Raw genomic sequence first — 18,462 nt, forward strand, 5'->3', positions numbered from 1 at the left:
AAGTTTAAGATGGCCGTTAGCTTTAATGGACTCCCTTGGAGACCAATTCAAAACTACAAAGAACATTTCTTATCTCACAGTATACTAGATATTTAAATTATAAATCACTTTGTTGTTTGGAAAAATATTTTTGGACGATAAATAACTCTTCAGCAGCTGTTTGAAATTATCCAAGATGGCTGCTAGCCTCCAAGGACCCTTAAGGCGGGCTAAGCTTTATCTAGAAGTATAATAACTTGCTGGGGTTTATTTCAATAACTGAAAGGGAAAAAAATTAGCCAGAAGACTTTAATTTTGTGTTTGCTTATTAACTGTTTAAATGATTGTATGTGTTTTTGTTTTCCTACACTTTTGGCATTTATATTAGGTATTGTATTTTTTTTACTTTGTACTGCCAGTTAGGACTTGTTGAGTTTTTTTATCTACTTAGTTTTATAATTTTAAAAATAATTTTAGCTGCTGTTTAAAGATTCCTTCAAAGAATAATTTTAATGAATCTATTTACTGTGTTACTGAGTGAGACCAGCTTCAATTCAAATAGCTTGGATTAAAATCTTGTTGGAGGAGTTGATTTTTAATTTTTATTGTTGAATGTTCATGTATTGTTTTTGTGTTATGTCAATGTTCTTGGTGTTCTTGGGATTTTGGAGTTGTTAATTGTTTTTTTATTTGTTGTCAGCCGCAATATGAAGTGATGCCTGGGTGGCAGTGTAACATTGAGGATGTGAGAGACTACAACTCTCTACCTGCCAATGCTAAGGCCTATGTGGAGAAGATTCAGGACCTAGTCCAAGTACCAGGTAAATATTTGTTAATAAAAACTGGAATGCATTAGTAAGTTATTTTGTTTAGTCATCAATTATTTTCAGGGCCCCCTACCTTCAACGTATGTTCCTGCCAGTCACCTCAAACTCAGGCCTTTTATTACACGAGTGAGAAATGCACAATTCCCCCGCACCATTACCTTTGATGACGAAGCTTCCAACATTTTTACTATGTCTCGTCTTTCTGCAGAATGGAAACATATGGCCATACATTAGTCATAGTCAGTCAAATTTCTTTATTTATCTTGTATTTACATACATAAATAGTGTCACAATTAGGTAACACTACTCTTATGGTAAATTACATCAAAGCTCTCTCAAGGCTATTTAAAAATTAGTTGAAATGATCCATTAATTTATTTACTAGATTTAACTTAGTACTGAAAAAAAACAATTCTTTTACATGCTAAGTTAAATTACATGAAGTATATACATTTAAATATATAACTCTGAGCATCTCAAAGAATCAACTAGAATCGAAAAATTATTCCTTTGAATAACAGCTTTTTTTTACAAATAATTTTTAACCAGATGCTTAAAGTTTTGGTTATGAATTTTGTTTTTTATATTTTCAGGTATTTGATTAAAAAATCATGAGCCAAAATGAATAGCTTTTTTATTATAAAAACTAAGCCTATGCTGGGTTAAGTTTAAATTGTTCTTATGTCTAGTATTATGAGAATGAATACTACTGTGCAGATATAATTCATTATATTTATTTCTAACACACATACATTCAAGGATATATTGGTCACTAGCTGTGTGCCCGTTCTACGCACGGGGATCTTATAGTAGTCAGTTGAAACTTTATTGTATAAAGAACAGCAGTTGGTTTGCATATTTTCAGACATGCTGGCAAAACTATTATATATAAACCAAATCTAATATTATGACATATAAAGAAAAAACAAAACTTATACAGTAAGACATCAGTTAAATTGAATACTACTGTAATAAAAGGTGCAACACTAACGATAACTAATTTGTAAATAGTGATGAGTTGGTACGTAAAAATTATTCCTGTTGATACCACCGGTTCTAAGGAAAATACCAGTACCAAAAACCAACGTTTACAGTTAAGAACTATAGTACATCCGACCAATTAAATGCGTTAATCCAGTTCCCAGGATATTGATCTCTCTTGGTTTTGGATTTTCTGACAAAAAGTTATTGAAAATCAAAGTTATTTCCCATTAATTGAATTATTTGTAAACAACTTTTAATTTAAACATTTTGGTGACAGTTTGAACAAAACAATCTCATCCAAACAGCTTTTTGTTATTTAAAAGATTGCGTATTCTCTAAACTATGTTTCGTATATAGTTTACATAAGAAGGAAATGTGAAAAAATCACACAATGTTGTGTTTTTTAACGTTTTTAGTTTGATTTCCCAAGTAGTGAGGCCATGTATTGTAGGGAAAAGTACCGAAGTCGGATAGGTTGTCATGCGACAAATAATTGGGTAGGCCTACGTACCCAAGATACAGTCTATGGGCTTATTGGCCGTATGGTCTAGCGATTGCAGCACATAGTGGTGAGTAGAAACCGAAAGTGACACATTGGAAAAGCGAGTTTAGCATCATCCATAAACCGGCAAACCTCTGTTACAATCACCCACTGCAGTTATGATTTTTCACTTTACACTTCACACAACCGCCATTGAAACTCCGTCAATGAGTGAAAACCTTGTTAGTAAGCTATTGGCGACAATTATTTTAAGTTCCCAGCCCTATACAACACAGATTCAAGGTCTTTTCCCGGTTATCAAAACTTCAGAACAATTTTATACACAAAGAATCTCTAATTTCATTTACGGTTACAATACACATTAGTGAACTTTCGATTAATTCAATCCTTTATGTAAGGAAACTCGTTTTTAATCTCACTTGGTTTGGGTGTTGCATTCAAAACGTTATTGGAAACGTTTGCGGTATTTGTAAACAACATTTAATGTAAACATATCAGTGACAGCTAGAAAAAATAATCTTGATCCGAACAGCTGTTCGTTATTTCATAGATGATTATGTGATGGACATTAGGAAAACACTTGACAAAAATCGCACGAAATCGGATTTTTAAACATCCGTAATTTTATTTAAAAAATTGCGAGGCCATATTTTAATGGCTAAAGACAATCTCGCCAATCCAGTGAATACATTAAAATGATTTGGATCTTGATAGGTACTCTCGTTTTTCAGGAGAAGGCCGCGTAAAATGCCTCTTGGGCCGTAACAGACGACCGACAGACAGAAATAGAGATGAGACTTGTTTCGGCTTCTTTAATGTATAAAACGAAAAAATAATCTAAAAATGTATAATTCTGAGCAATGTACAGACAAAACTCTAATTTTATTTATATAGATAAACGGTCAAAATATTAAACTCAGAAAATTTATTTTTCACTGATAATATAATCTCCTAGTTCTTCCTAGGTCTTCTAGATTTAATATAATTCTCAAAGCTTCCTTCTGAAATATTAAGATTGTATATAAGTTGCCTTTACTTGTACCACCATAAAACAACTACACCATAAGATACGTGAGAGTGCATATGTGCGAAATAAATAGTTTTTTAAAGTGTCAAGACTAAATAACAAAGACATTATTCTAAGAACATATGTACACCCGATGCAATTTTGTTAGCCAATTTTAGTGTATGATGGTCCCAACTAAGATTATTGTCAACTTCAACTTCTAAAAATCTGGTAATTTTAATCTATTCTATTTCACTTCCCCCCACTAAAAAACCTATTTCTTGAGCATTTTTATTTTGTTTTGTAGACAAAAATCATTTGATTAGCTTTATTACCATTTAGAAATAAATTGTTTTGTATAAACAAATTTTCAATTATTTTTAATTGCTCTTGACACGTTTTTTCAAGGTCAAGGTAAGATTTAGCAGTAGTTATCAAGTTTACATCATCAGCATAAAGTACTAACTGACTTTCTGTTCCTAAAGTATTTTTTAAATTGAAGGCATTCCTTGGACATAACACAGAAATAATAAAGGCCCCAGAATGGAGCCTTGAGGAACTCCATGTTTAATAGTTAAAGTTTCTGATCTATCTATACCTGGTTAGTGTATTTTGGTTTTTTGTAATGATGGGCGGATCCAAGAAAATGTCAGTACCGGATCCGGATCTTGAAAAATTTGGATCTGGATCCAGATACACACTGTCATAAGGGCGGGTAAAAAAAAAACTTAATTAACACACAGAATGCCAATTAAAATCATACTGTTTACAATTAAATTGGTAATGTTTAAAGGTTAATATATCTTCAGAGAGTAATCTCCAGTTGAGCCCATAATCCCTCATTTTTTTGGGACACTAAAACTTTTCAAAATCATAAAATGAAACTTTGTGCTAAGTTTGCACGACCACCAAAAAGGTATCTGTGTATATTTTACTATAGTTCGATCTTGAGTATGCTATATCGTGGTTTTTGCATGAAGCATCCGATTTATTTATGCCTGGATCACCTCTTGTTATTGTCTTCCTTAAATTCGTTCCAGGTCCACAGTACTGATAGCCGGGTATGTGAAGTTCTTCAGGTAAAATACCCTGTGTCTGTGTACAATAAGACTATACTGTGTTCTAACTTAGAAAAATATTAGACGGGGGAGTCTTGACTTTTTATTCACCCTTATGTACACAGATAATCTTCTTGTACACAGACATAAGGTATTTTACCTGTAGAATTTCACATACCGGGTTATCAGTACTGTGGGCCTGGAACGAATTTAAGGAAGAGATAACGAAGGGGTAATCCAGGCATAAATAAATTGGATGCTGCACACAAAAACCACGATATAACATAAAATACTCAAGATCGAAGGATAGTAAAATTAGATCAGTTGCTGATAGCTTATTAGCTTGGGAAAGGGTAAAAGCTTCAGACTAATGAACTGACTAATGTATTGGTGAGAGAGCTGCCGCCTGGGCAGTTACTAACTATAGAATAATTAATTATTAAAACTCATTTTAAGTAAACTCAATCAAAACTATTTATTTACAAAATCAATAATAATGTAAACAAACCAAATAGTAGATGATTCATAACTCAGCTGATAACAATAATCCTACATTTCTCCCCACCCAATTTAGGCTGAGTTTCCGAAACTATTTACATCTTCATTTCCAGGTTCCATTTGCATTTTCCATTGAGGTGGATCAGTTGCACCTTCTCTTGCTCTCAGCTGGTCAGCGTGTTTTCTCTTTATTTCTCCCCCAGCTAAAACTGTGTATGATAGCTCTCCCGTCCTTTCTTGTACAGTTCCTGCTTTCCAGCCCTTCTTGGTTTCATTTTGAACCCACACTTCTTGTTTGGCAGAACACTCCTTTTGTTTGGATTTTAAGTCGTGGTAGTACTTCTGTCGCCACACTTGATTTTCTATTCTCTCTCTGCTATTACACCTCCACCTATCCAAAGCTGTTGGTATTCTTCTTCCATAGAAAAGGACTGATGGTGGTTGTCCTGTGGTCTTTTGTGGAGTGTTTTGATAAGCAAGCAACACTTGTAAAAGTGCAAGTGATGAACTGAGACCTTCTTGTTTGCAAGCACTGTATCGACTCTTGAAGGTTCTGATAATCCTCTCTACTAAACCATTGGTTTTAGCGAATTTCCCTATAGGGAAGTAGCTATTACCGTAGGTCTCATGGTAAGACTTAGGCCCGGGACCGATTTACTTTTTCATTTTAATGTCCCCAGAGGCCAAAAACACCATTCGTTCAAATTTTTATATATGTATATATATATATATATATATATAGGTATATATATATATATATAGATTTATATATATATATATGTGTCCGTGAACACGATAACTTGAGTAATTTTTATCAGATTTTGATGAAATTTGGTTTGAAGGTGTAAGGCGGGATAAACTTGAATGAGTTCGCGATCCAGCATGATCGGTCCATGGGAACAGGGTTTTATGGGGGGTTTTATGGGGTAAAAATTGGTTTTTCTCACTTTTTACCCTCAAAACACAAAATTTCCCAATTTTTCTCTAAACCTTCTTAAAGAGCTTAAAAAAACAAACAATTCAGTATATCAAAGTGTTTTTGTACGGTTATTGGTTACGGAGAAAACTAAAAAAATTGTAAATTTAAAATTTCCATGTTATTCTTATGGAGAATATTGTAAAATGTTGTAGTTTGCTTGTTTATGGATATATTTTGATCAAACTTGGCAAATTTATTTATTTTATAGTAAGCTATCAATATTTTACTAAAAACACACTACTTTATTAGTTTCCTTGTAGCAGCAAACCTAGGTACTCGTTAAACCTAATGTTATTTAAATAGATCAATTGAAAATCAATTCGGCCAAATGGAAATTCGCTTAGACGGCAGGTTTGCTGCGGCGGGGGTATTTGGATGATACGGTGCCGATGTGACATGACATATGTTATTGTTCTTACAAAAAGTCTTAAACTCATGGGACGTGAAGGGGGTGCCATTATCGGATACATTCTCTTTTAGGAACATCATACCTCAAAAACCAAGTCCTTAATCTATTTACAAGAGCAGCAGTTGTCGTACGGTCCATAACTTCGATCTCAATCCATTTTGAGTAAGCATCAATTCCTACTAACCAGAATCGGTTGTCGAATGGACCTGCAAAGTCTAGATGAATTCGCTCCCAAGGATCACTTGGCTCATTCCAAGGATATAGAGGTACTTCTGTGTCAAATGATCGGTTACTCTGGCAAGGGTGGCATTCCTAAACGCATGATTATACCGTTTTCTAATGTCAGCTCTTCTCTCTTATTCCAATATGGTTTCATGGATGGTGGGAAGTTTCCTGTATCTTTTGGCCAACCATGTTCCAGGTAGTCTATAAGTTTCTTCATATTTGGGTCTTTCTTATACTCCAGTACATGTTCATGATTTGGATAAACTATGTCAATTTTCTTTTGAACCAATGCTCGAATCTCTCTCTCATCTGGATCTAATACTTCTTGTGTCTTGAGTGAAAACCGAGACAAAAAATCAGCCACACAATTATCCTGTCCTTTGATGTACTGGATCTCAAAATCATACTCCATTAAATACAAAGCCCAACGAACCAAACGGTTGTTTACTACTTTGGTAAGATCTCGTTGTATTCCGAATATTCTTTCAAGTGGCTTGTGGTCCGTCCTCAGCTTGAAATGTCTCCTACTGAGGTATTGTCTAAACTTCTTCACTGCGAAAACTAACGCCATCCCTTCCTTGTCAACTGTAGCATACCTTTTTTCTGCTTCCGTTAGTGTCCTTGAGGCGTACATGACTGGCCTTTCCGTTCCATCTTATGGTTTTGACTTTGTCTTCAGAGGGATGAATACCATTCCCATCTATTGTATGACCTAAATACTTTACAGATTTCTGAAAGAACTTACATTTTGACAGCTTTGCTCTTATTCCACTTGATTCTAGCCGCCTCAAAACTTCTCTAAGAGTGGTTATGGGTAGTCTTATCCTTACTAGAAATGATTATATCATCAAGTAGAACTCCGACATTAAGTCCTTTTAGTAAACTTTCCATGTACCTTTGAAATTTTGCCGGATTTGAGGAAAGTCCAAAAGGCAACCTTTTGTAGCGAAAGTAACCTACATGAGTTGCTATTGTAAGATACTTTTGTGATTCTGGGTGTACTTTCATTTGCAAGTACGCGTCTCGAAGATCTATGACTGAAAATATCTTTCCATCAGTTAATTTGGAAGTCAAGTCATTAAAGGTTGGCAAGAGGTGTCTTTCCGGGACGATGTTTGGATTCAAGGTTGTACGAAAATCGCCACAGATCCTGACTCTACCTCCGCCCTTGTCTACGTTGACTGTTGGGGTACTCCATTCTATTGGTGTTTCGGAAGGGTCTACTGCTTCAAAAACTCCTTCCTGTACTAATCTCTGTAATTCTCGCTCCACTGCCTCCCTTAAGGGGAATGGAATGCGTCGTGCACATTCCTATAAGATACAGGTTTTGTTCCACTTTTTAGATGGATAACTTCATTAGAGTCAGATATCGTTCCTAGCTGATCACAAAAGAGTTCGGGAAATTCCTGAGTTAATGCCTCAACTTCTTTTTGTAGCTCTTTAACCAACATTTACCAACATTTTTAAACATGCGCCGCTAGTAACAAAGAGAGTGACAAAGAAAAAAGCACCTCGGAGAAATAATGAAATCATTATGTTAACAAAAATGAAAAATAAATTAAGGAGGAAATTTTCAAGCTCGGGACAGAATGTCGACTGGATAGATTATAAAAAAGTTAGAAACAAACTGAATGGGGCTGTATGGAAAGCAAAAAGAAATTTTTTCTCAGAAAAACTGGCAGATTGTAAAGATACGAGAGCTTTTTGGAAATGCCTTAAACAGAGTGATATAGTAGCAGGAAAGGGCAGAAATAATTTACCAAATGATTTTAGGGTCAGTGAAATGAATGAATTTTTTGTAAAAATGGGATCATTTTTTGAAGCAGATGCAGATTTGATTAAATTATATAATGAAGATACACGTAATGTAAATAAATTCCAGTTTAGAAAAATATCAGTATCAGAAGTGAGGGAAGCTATTAATGAAATTACCTCTAGAGCTGTCGGTGTTGATGACATAAGTATTGCAATGATAAAAGCCGTCAGCCCTTATGCCATTGATGCAATAACTCACCTTATGAATATGTCTCTTGTAAACAGTGAATTTCCACACGCGTGGAAGAATAGTATGGTACATCCATTGCCCAAAAAACAGATTCCTTCAAACTTTAATGATTTAAGGCCAATATCAGTCTTGCCTGCTATGTCCAAAGTGCTGGAAAAATTAGTAATACGCCAACTAACAGAATTTTTAGATGCAGAGAATCTGCTTCCCAAACTGCAATCAGGGTTCAGAAAGAACCATAGCACCTGTACTGCATTGATGAATATGTTTGCAGACTTGTTTGGGGCGAGGAGCGGGGGCAGGTGTAGCTCTGTAGTCATGCTTGATTTTTCACAGGCCTTTGATTCCATAAGCCATGGTTTGCTCCTAGCAGAATTGAAACATTTTGGTTTTCATTGCAATGCGGTTGCTTGGTTTAGATCTTACCTGGAAAACAGACTGCAAGTTACCAGGGTGGGTACCGATATCTCACCTCCCCTAGAGAAATCAAGGGGAGTGCCTCAGGGGAGCTGTCTGGGGCCCATTTTGTTTACCCTGTACACTGCAGATCTGTCCAGATGTGTGAGTCACTGCAATGTGCATTCATATGCCGATGACTGCCAATTGCATTTCTCCTATGAGATTCAGGCTGCTGATCAAGCTTTTGCAGGAGTGAACTCTAATCTGGTGAGAATAAGTGAGTGGTCACGCAAACATGGTTTGAAATTGAACTCTGAAAAATGCATGATTCTTCATATTGCTACACCCCCTACTCTTCACAGAGTTGCAAATGGAGACATGCACGTTCAAATCGCAGGAAAACCTCTAATGGTGAGGGATACCGTCAAGACCTTGGGTGTGGTACTTGACAGTGGCCTCACTTTCTCGGACCACATCACTTATGTTTCCCAGGTGGCTTTGGGAAGGCTGCGTGGTCTGTACCGGTACAAAAACATTCTGCCAGAGACAGCCAAGCTGCAGCTGGTACAGTCACTAGTGTTGTCAGTGCTCCATTACTGTTTTCCTGCATACGGCAACAGCATCTCAAGGGAAGAGATGTCCCGATTGCAAAAAGTGCAGAACTCCGCCATTCGTTTCGTTTACGGTATCCGTAAGCGTGAACGCGTATCCCCTTTTCGGGATGCTGCGGGGTTGCTGTCAATGGGTGCCGTGTGCAGGGCGCAGACTTGTAGCCTCATCCACCGGGTCTTGGTTCAGCAAGAGCCTAAGTACTTGGTGGAGAGGCTTGTGGCACGTGGGGAGGTGACTCAACGTGTGACCCGGCAGAACGCCTTGCTCCACATTCCAAAAGTAAGACTAGAAGTGGGTAGAAAAGGGTTTTCTTACTTTGGCCCAAAGATATATAATGATCTCCCCTTGGACCTAAAACAGCTGGGGGTCCTGGCTTTCAAAAGAAAAGTAAAGAAGATGTAAAGTATTGTATATAGCTTATAATTTTGTTTTGTTTTGTTTTGTCATACACATTGTTTTTGTATCATAATTTTTGTATATTTTTAAGTTAGTTATATTGACATGAGTCACTTTGTAAAACAGTTCTTGTACTGAAAGACGCTCGCAAATAAAGGCATTTTTATTTATTTATATTTTTATTATTTCTAGCAATACAATAACCGGCAATCGCTTAGTACGATTACGTAAAGTAACGTTCACAAAAGCCTTACCCATGACTTCTAGTCTATTTTTCCCATAGCCAGTGATCAGACGTCTTTTTGAGAGATTCGCCACTTGAATTTATCTTATCTCAAAGAGACAAACTTATAGCACTTACCCGAGACCGGAATCAAACTCCATTCTAACATTATACCCGTTAAATTCTACATCTCTTGTAGCTCTGGAAACCTTACTCTTGACTGACCTAATTTGTGTTCCGCTAACATCAATATCAGAACTAGACTCATCGTCGTAGTTTTGATCACAAGAATCATCTACTTTTCTCAAATTACCACCTGTTCTCTTGAGAAAATTATTTTTACTTTTGCACATTCTTGCAAAGTGGCCTCTCTTTGAACATTTCTTGCACACAGCAGAAATAGCAAGACACCTATCTTCACTAGGGTCATGCGCAAACGCACATCTATAACATCTATTGATACCAGTAGATTTATGTACCTCTGGTTTCCTCTTTTCCTTACTGTCACTTACTTTGAAAATCTCATTTTTACACGAATGTTGGGAAACTTCTTCTCTCGCGTGTTCCATAGATTGAGCTAACTCTAGTACTACTGTTGACTTAACTTGCTCGCCTCGGTTATTAACTCCCTCGGGCCATCTTTGTCTGACTTTGACTTCAAATTCTGGACAGTTGCTTCCTACTGCAAACCTATCTTGTACTCGTTAATCTAAGCTATCTCCATATTTACAACTTCTTATTCTAGCTAAAGACTTTAATCTGTTATAAAACAAAATAAATGTCTCACCATCTCTTCTTATAGCTCTTTCAAACTCAAACCTTGTTGCAAAAAGGGTCCTTGTAGGCTTGAACAACCGGTTGGCTTTCTCTTTGACTTCGTCGTAGGTGCACTCCTCCCAGGCCCTTGGATATATCTGGTCCGACAGTGCCCTGAGGTGCTCCTCTCCGATATTTGCCAATAGAAGATCTCGCCGAGCCGCTTGTTCTTCTGTGTCAGCACCACCCAGTCCCTTAACTCTGCATCTGCAGGTCAACTAAAAACGAGCTATGTAGTCTTCCCACAATTGTTCACAATTATACTCTTTAACCCTCCGAGCGTCACTCGTCGAAAAATCGACTCATGACACACTTTGTGTAGTGTCACACGTCGATTTTTCGACACACGAACATCGTTTACGGCGAAGGCTCTATGACTGACTGAATCGGATTGAACTGGATCGAGTTAGGTATCGTTCTTTTCGTTAGATTCTAAGCTTTCTCCAGAGGTCTGTCTCTAAGCGCTTTATGTTCTCCGAGCCGATCGTAATTGTAGCAGACAGCTGACGTTCGTGTTTTAGACAACTTGGTTATTTCACATCGGAGACTTGTGTGTTTTTGTACGTTTATCGTCGTTTTTAGTGGTAAAAATGGACAGTAGTGATATACGTAATGCACTAGAAGATGATATGAGTGATGTTGAAGGACTTATTGACGATCCGGATGAAGTTGGTAGTGACATTGATGTTAATTATCAGCCAGATTCCTAGCTATGGTTAGACTATGCATTCTTAGCTAAACGCTATGTACTGAAATCTGTTTTTTGCCTATAACTTATTTATTTGCAAATCCACTTCCTTATATTATTATATATTTGTAATCCTCATAAAATTTAGAACAAAGTGGCTATTTTCAAATATTTATAGGCCTATAATTTATACAATTTCATTGAGCGCAAACTTATTTTTTTTTTTAATTTTTCCAAAATAATTTTTTTTGTTTTACCTAAAAAACTTTTTTGAAAAAAATATTCCTTATGTTTTATGTATGATATTGAAGCCCATGATTTTCCAAACAAAATGGTATATAGAACAGTAGAATTAACATTGTTTTAAGCTTCTCAGATCCGTTTTAATAAAACCTTGCAAATGCGCCAAAAATAGGTGGACATTAAGGCCTAAACTATGGACACTCGGAGGGTTACTCGGAGGGTTAACCCTCCGAGTGTCATGCGTCGCTGCAGCGACTCACGAACACTGTTTACGGCAAAGGCTCTATGACTGACAAAATTGGATTGAACTGGATCGAGTTAGGTATCGTTCTTTTCGTTATATTCTAAGCTTTCTCCAGAGGTCTGTCTCTAAGCGCTGTATGTTCTCGGAGCCGATCGTAATTGTAGCAGACAGCTGACGTGCGTATTTGTAAACAGGTTAGTTAACCTCGGACCGATTACTGATGTGTTTTATAGGCCTATAATTTATACAATTTCATTGAGCGCAAACTTTTTTTTTTTAATTTTTCCAAAATAATTTTTATTTTTCCCTAAATTTTTTTTACAAATATTCCTTAGGTTTTATGTATGATATTGAAGCCCATGATTTTCCAAACAAAATGGTATATAGAACAGTAGAATTAACATTGTTTTAAGCTTTTCAGATCCGTTTTAATAAAACCTTGCAAATGCGCCAAAAATAGGCCGACATTAAGGCCTAAACTATGGACACTCGGAGGGTTAAATGAAAATCTGCTCATTCTATCTTGTATGCAAGACATGTTACTACAATCAATTACACTCTTATACTGAGACTGGTCCGTTTTCCTCGGCATTTTCTCATCGCCAATATAGAATAATTAATTATTAAAACTCATTTAAGTAAACTCAATCAAAACTATTTATTTACAAAAACAATAATAATGTAACAAACCAAATAGTAGATGATTCATAACTCAGCTGATAACAATAATCCTACACTAACATAATGAAAACTAAAGCAAAACTTGGTGGGGAAAAGGGAAGACTTTAAAAATTAAAAAAACAAATAAGAAAGAAAAAACCTGTTGAGAAAAAGAAAAAAACCTAAATGTGCCTGCAAGAGGAAAAATAAAAGTGGTAAGTGGCTCTATTTGAGACCTTATACAGGATTTGGTAGTAAAAGTTAAAAAAATGTACTCATAGGAAATAATTGAAAGACTTCCAGAAAAACCATTAAGTAATTTGGATATAATATAACTTGCTGCTGATTTAAAGTTGCCTTATTTTAGAGGAGTCTTCTTGTACACAGTCATAGATAGTCTGGTACATGGATACAGATAGCTTTGTGTTAGTAAAAAAATCTTTCTTTTTAAAGGTCTTGACATTTTTATTGCCACAAGATCTTTTATGCATATCTCAAAAACGTAAGCTCTACACATACATGGTTTGGATAGAAATTGCTAAATGTTGTTTTTTGAGAGTAATAATTTCCCAAAAAACCCTGTTCTTGTAGTCTGATCGATCATGCTGGTTGGCAAACTCCTTATAACCTTAGGTTTACACGTTACCTAAGCACGTACTAAATTTCATCAAATCGGACTTTTGCTCAAGTAATAGACACGAATTTGGACAGAGATGATGTTTCTGGTAACATCAAAACAACAAAACAAATTATTTTGTTGTTTTGAAAAAAATAATTAAAATTAAAAAATACTTTATGTATATGTTTTTACCTTTTTTTAATTGATATTGCGATGGTTTTGATGTTCGAATGTGTTTGTTATGTTTCAGTGAAGTGGATTGGCGTCGGAAAAGGAAGGGAATCCATCATCAATGTTGAATAACATCAAATACGTTGTTTATATTTACTCAATTGTTAATTTCTTCTCTGCAAGCACAAAATTAAAGATGAAGTAGCCAGTAAAGTTAATCTATTCGCTATTATTTATTTAAGTGTGTTCATGCATTATCGTTGCAAGGAATGTTGTTTGTTTTAATTGATATAATAGTTCTGAAATACCGTAATTTATTTGGCTGTGTATAGTATACAGATTACACTCATTCAAAATGGAATGATGAAGCCTCTTTTATAGTTTGTTTCAACTAACGTTAAATTAGCCCCTAAATAAGAGTGTATGTCAAATGGTTGTAGATTCTTTGTATCGATTTAAACATTGATCATTAGCTTGGCTCTTAGTATTCATGGTCAAATGTATACTTAACCATTTGTGAACCATTTTCAATAGACTACTCATTAAGGGGTTAATTTGACCTTGTTGGAAATCTGATCAAATATTTATTTTTTAATCAGCTGCTGTAAAAATGGGTTTTTATTGGTTAAATCGCCCAACTTGTGATTTGAATCATGGGATGTTAAATACTTAAAAAGTGGAGAATACATTTTAAATCCTCTTAGTAAAATGGTTTTAACTGTACTAAGTAACCATAACCACTTTTGCCTTTTAAATGTAGAATAAGTTATATTTTTTTATACTTTTACTGTACATTGTGATTGGAATTTAAATGTATTTTACTGTATTGCATACATTATGTTAGCATACCTTGGTTTTAAATTGTCGTATACCAAAAAGAAATAGGTATACAAATTTGAAATTGGCTGGGTCCTTATATTTTACAATAATGTTTATTTCTTTTAAATCTTTGTAGGTGGTTACTTGTTTATTTTATTTGATAGTTCTCTTAACATTCTATACCATTTTTTAATTTTTATTCTACATTCCTATTTTCTTATTAAACAGTTTTACCTCATATTGTTAAGTCTGTCAATGACTATCTTTATTCAAGTATTCAAAGCAACAAGACAAATTTTAAAATAAATACTAGTGTGGCTGATACAAGGGCCTTGGTAAGTGTTTAGAGACAAATGTTTCCAACACTATAATCTACTACTTTTACTTAATGTATGTTTGGTATATTTCTGTGACCCAACGTGCAGTACTGGTTTCTCAAGCAAAACAGTTAATTTTTCCAGACACTTAAGGTTTGGGGTGTTTGCCAGCAGAAGAACTAACACTCATATTACAAAGAAAATAACGTAGTATTTTGTGTTTGTTCGGACAGTTCTACATTTTAACAGTTGTAATGCAAACAATAGAAAACAAGAAATTTTGTGACACATTTATAACACAAAATTCATATTTGTTTGGTTCAGCTGTGTGAAGGTTAATTTAATTTCCAGCGTTTCCAGCTCAAATATCTTTTATAAGACGAAATTACTCTTAGACGCGATTCAAGCCTCACTTTCATTCTTAAAAGATAAAAATGAAATCTGCTATTTTATATTTAGTCTACAATTTTTCTTCTCCAGTTAGGGAGTTTATCTAGGATGTCGGAGAGCCTTCTATGTCAGGGTATTTTATCGTGTTGAAGCCAGGATTTGTAATGCATAAGAATTTGCTGAACAAGGTCACACATCTTTATGCTTTCTGATCAGGATGTAGTAAATCTAAGATCAAATATGCTTTTTGATAGTTCTTTGATCAACATTATGGATTTTAATTGTAACATACCTTACCTAGCTATACTAGAGGCAAAATATCTTGAGCTTTAGCTGCAGGAATAGAATAAATAACATCAGCTAAACCAATTCAGTCACTCCATTCCACCTTTATCAGCTGTATGTACATTGCATTGCTCGATATATTGCCGTTAAATCTGTGCGTAATTTATGAGGTTCAAGATATTTTGTGTCTAGCATGTAGACTTATTAAATTTGTTAGTAAACTGTGTTTCTATTTTTCTTTTGAAAAATACCCATTTATTAATATTAAACCTAATGTTATCGTACCAAAGAATGAAATAAATGAAAGAATAATCCTTGTTCGTAATAATATTGAATTGTATGTTTTCAGTATTGAGTCAAAACACACTAATTGTGTATTATTAATACCATTCAACTTAATATTTGTTTACAATTATGTAACGCAAAAAAAATTGTTTTCATAGTTTTAGGTGTATGTCAAATATGTTACCATGTATATTTTTGTATCCTTATTTTCACTCCTGTAATTGTTTTAATTTTATGTTTCATTGCCGGTGCTCTAACTTTTAAACTTGTAGTTATTTAAAGAAATTACATGTACATACGGTATGCTAGTTATTTCAAAAGACATCAGGGGGGGCTATTTTTGATGAGTACAAATCGTTTGGATTAAGCTCTCTTTATATTTGACAAAAAACTCACCTGCCTGTGGAAAAAACTTTTACTAAAGTTTAAAAATTTCAGTATTTTAAATGTGGGAATATTTTAATTATCAGTGCCTAATAAGGTATTGCATGAATAATTATGAATTCTTTGTTAATTATTGTTTTAATACCTACCTGTGCGATAATATTTTACTGCAATTTGTTTTTACACTTAATTATGATCATTTTATTATTTATTTCTTGAATAAATGGTTGTTATTATACTGGTGGATGGAATTATTTTATTCCTCCACACCCTTCCTCTTAGAAAAAGTCATAGCTAATTTAACAAATGGAAATCAAATGTTGGGTGGAACTATTTGTTTGGCATTGTGTATTGGAATTCTCCTGAGTTCATTCCTATTACTTGACTTATGACTTTAAAACATTGTGACATGGACCCAGTTTACCACAGATGTGTTCTGAACTGTTGTACTTGTAGTACAACAGTACAACAATACTTGTACTGTTGTACTTGTAACTGAGTACACAAGGATTGATAGAGAAGAAGTGAAATTAATGATTTGAACTTCAACTAATCAGCTGTTGAGGCCAATTTGATTGTCGAGTGGTGCAATTACTGTAGTGTTTGGTACAATGTTTCCTTGCATCACTGTCAGTGGCATTGAGAAGTTATAAACGAAAACATAACCTCTCTTAGAAGTAATGAGTAGTGATTTTTAGTAATTAAAACACTGTCATAGGTAAAGTAGAGTACGCAACTAGCGTAAATAAGTGTAAACTACACTCATAGAAGTTTTTAAGGCACTCGCCAAGACTTGTACCTGAAATTTTCTACTCATGTAGTTAATACTATCTTTACGCAATCATTAAGTAAGCTACTATAAAATCATTATAATTGTACAATACTAAAAGCTATAATTTTGAGAAATTATATATAACTTGTTGATTACCATTGTACATATTAATATTATACATTTTATGAAAATCATCTTAAAACACATAATTAAACCTAAATTGTTTTTTACAAGATACATAAATCCGTCAGAAGATGTTCAGGGTTTTGCTATGACTCAATGTTCTTGCACGCAAATAACTCTGGTCCTTTCCACAAGGTTGCGCCACACTGACAGATCATTTCAGTGGGACCTGGCCGGCCTCGGCTTGTCCTCAGTGTCTGGCCCGCACTCAAAGTGTTAATGTTACCTTATAATTGGCCTTAAGATATGATATTGCGGAGTTTGAAACGTCACTATAGTCTAGTTTGAGATATTGGATAGGAAAAAAATAAAATAAAAACCTTATATTAGTTTAAATTAAAATTTTATTTTATTAAAGCAACTTGGAATCAAAGCATTTGTTCCTATAAGCTACCACTACCTCCAAAAACAAAAGGATCCCTGTAACAGAAAACTATTTGTAATTACATTAAATAATTGATCATGATACAAAGGTAAGATTTTTAATTTTTACCAAATAGGTTTTAACTCAATTTATTTCGAACAAGTTATACAGGGTAGAACGAAGTTAGTGTTAAAGTTTTACATGTTAAACTACTTAGTATTGGTGACAAAAAGGCACTAATTTAGATTTCCATACCCTCACAGGTAGGGAATGGCAGACAAATTAATATTTTTTCAAAATATTTGTATTTGCTTACTTAAAATGGCCATAAGTGCACTAAAAACTGTTTTATTTAGACTTTATTGTCTTTTTTAGAATACTCATTAAATTTCCAATAGTAATAGTACAGACTCATTGAGATGAAACATGTAGGCCTATAAGCCTTTATTCTGAAATGGAAGTTTGGATTGGTGATTTTTGAGAAAAATGCAAAAACTAACAAGTTTTCTACGTTAAACTGAACTATAGAGAGTGTATCTTGCACATCGTTTGAATGTACCATAAAATTCACGAGTTTTATGGTACATTTAAACGATGTGCAAGATTGACTTATGCAAAATACACAACTTGGATGATTGATAATAACGATAATGATAGATCATATGGTGTGGTTCGTTGGCATACTAGGTCGCCAAACCTTATGTCCACTAGACTTTTTTGTGTGCCTACGTGGATTACTTGGTGTACTCATCTTTAGAGGACGATAATCAGGAAATTCACAATCAGATAATGAACACAGATGTGTTAGTCAGAGGAACGTTGTCTTTTAAAGTTACTGGTTCTGCCACGTGCAAACAAACTTGTCTGTGTATCAGGGAAAATGGAGGACATTTTGAAAAAATAAAAAAAAACTCATGCAATTGGAATCAAGTAGAAGGCACTATTGAAACGTTAAGAAACATTTAAGTTTCGTTTGGTATTGTGTGTTTTACAATTAACTTTTAGTTTGTGTGTAAATAGCTAAAAATAAGCATTTTTGAGGTGTTAAAATTATTTTATAAATGAAAGATCACTTGGCTGTGTTATTTTCCATTGGTATGTGTTTAAGCCCTACAATCAA

The 18,462-nt window shown here is 34.4% G+C and overlaps 1 protein-coding gene across 1 annotated transcript in view; it reads left to right on the forward strand.

Annotated features, from left to right (window-relative positions):
• LOC128986383 (adenylosuccinate synthetase) overlaps positions 1 to 16,267 on the forward strand; it is a 39,806-nt gene extending 23,539 nt beyond the window's left edge. The window contains exons 9-10 of the mRNA XM_054406739.1: positions 680 to 800; positions 13,623 to 16,267. Of these exons, the coding sequence (XP_054262714.1) occupies positions 680 to 800; positions 13,623 to 13,675 (174 nt within the window). The 3' untranslated portion in view covers positions 13,676 to 16,267. The remainder of the gene's footprint in view (positions 1 to 679; positions 801 to 13,622) is intronic.
• Positions 16,268 to 18,462: the final 2,195 nt, after the last annotated feature.

This window comes from Macrosteles quadrilineatus, unplaced genomic scaffold (genome assembly GCF_028750875.1).
Source record: "Macrosteles quadrilineatus isolate MER2022 unplaced genomic scaffold, UCM_ALF_1.0 Scaffold_1__1_contigs__length_201487025, whole genome shotgun sequence".
NCBI classification, from domain to species: domain Eukaryota; kingdom Metazoa; phylum Arthropoda; class Insecta; order Hemiptera; family Cicadellidae; genus Macrosteles; species Macrosteles quadrilineatus.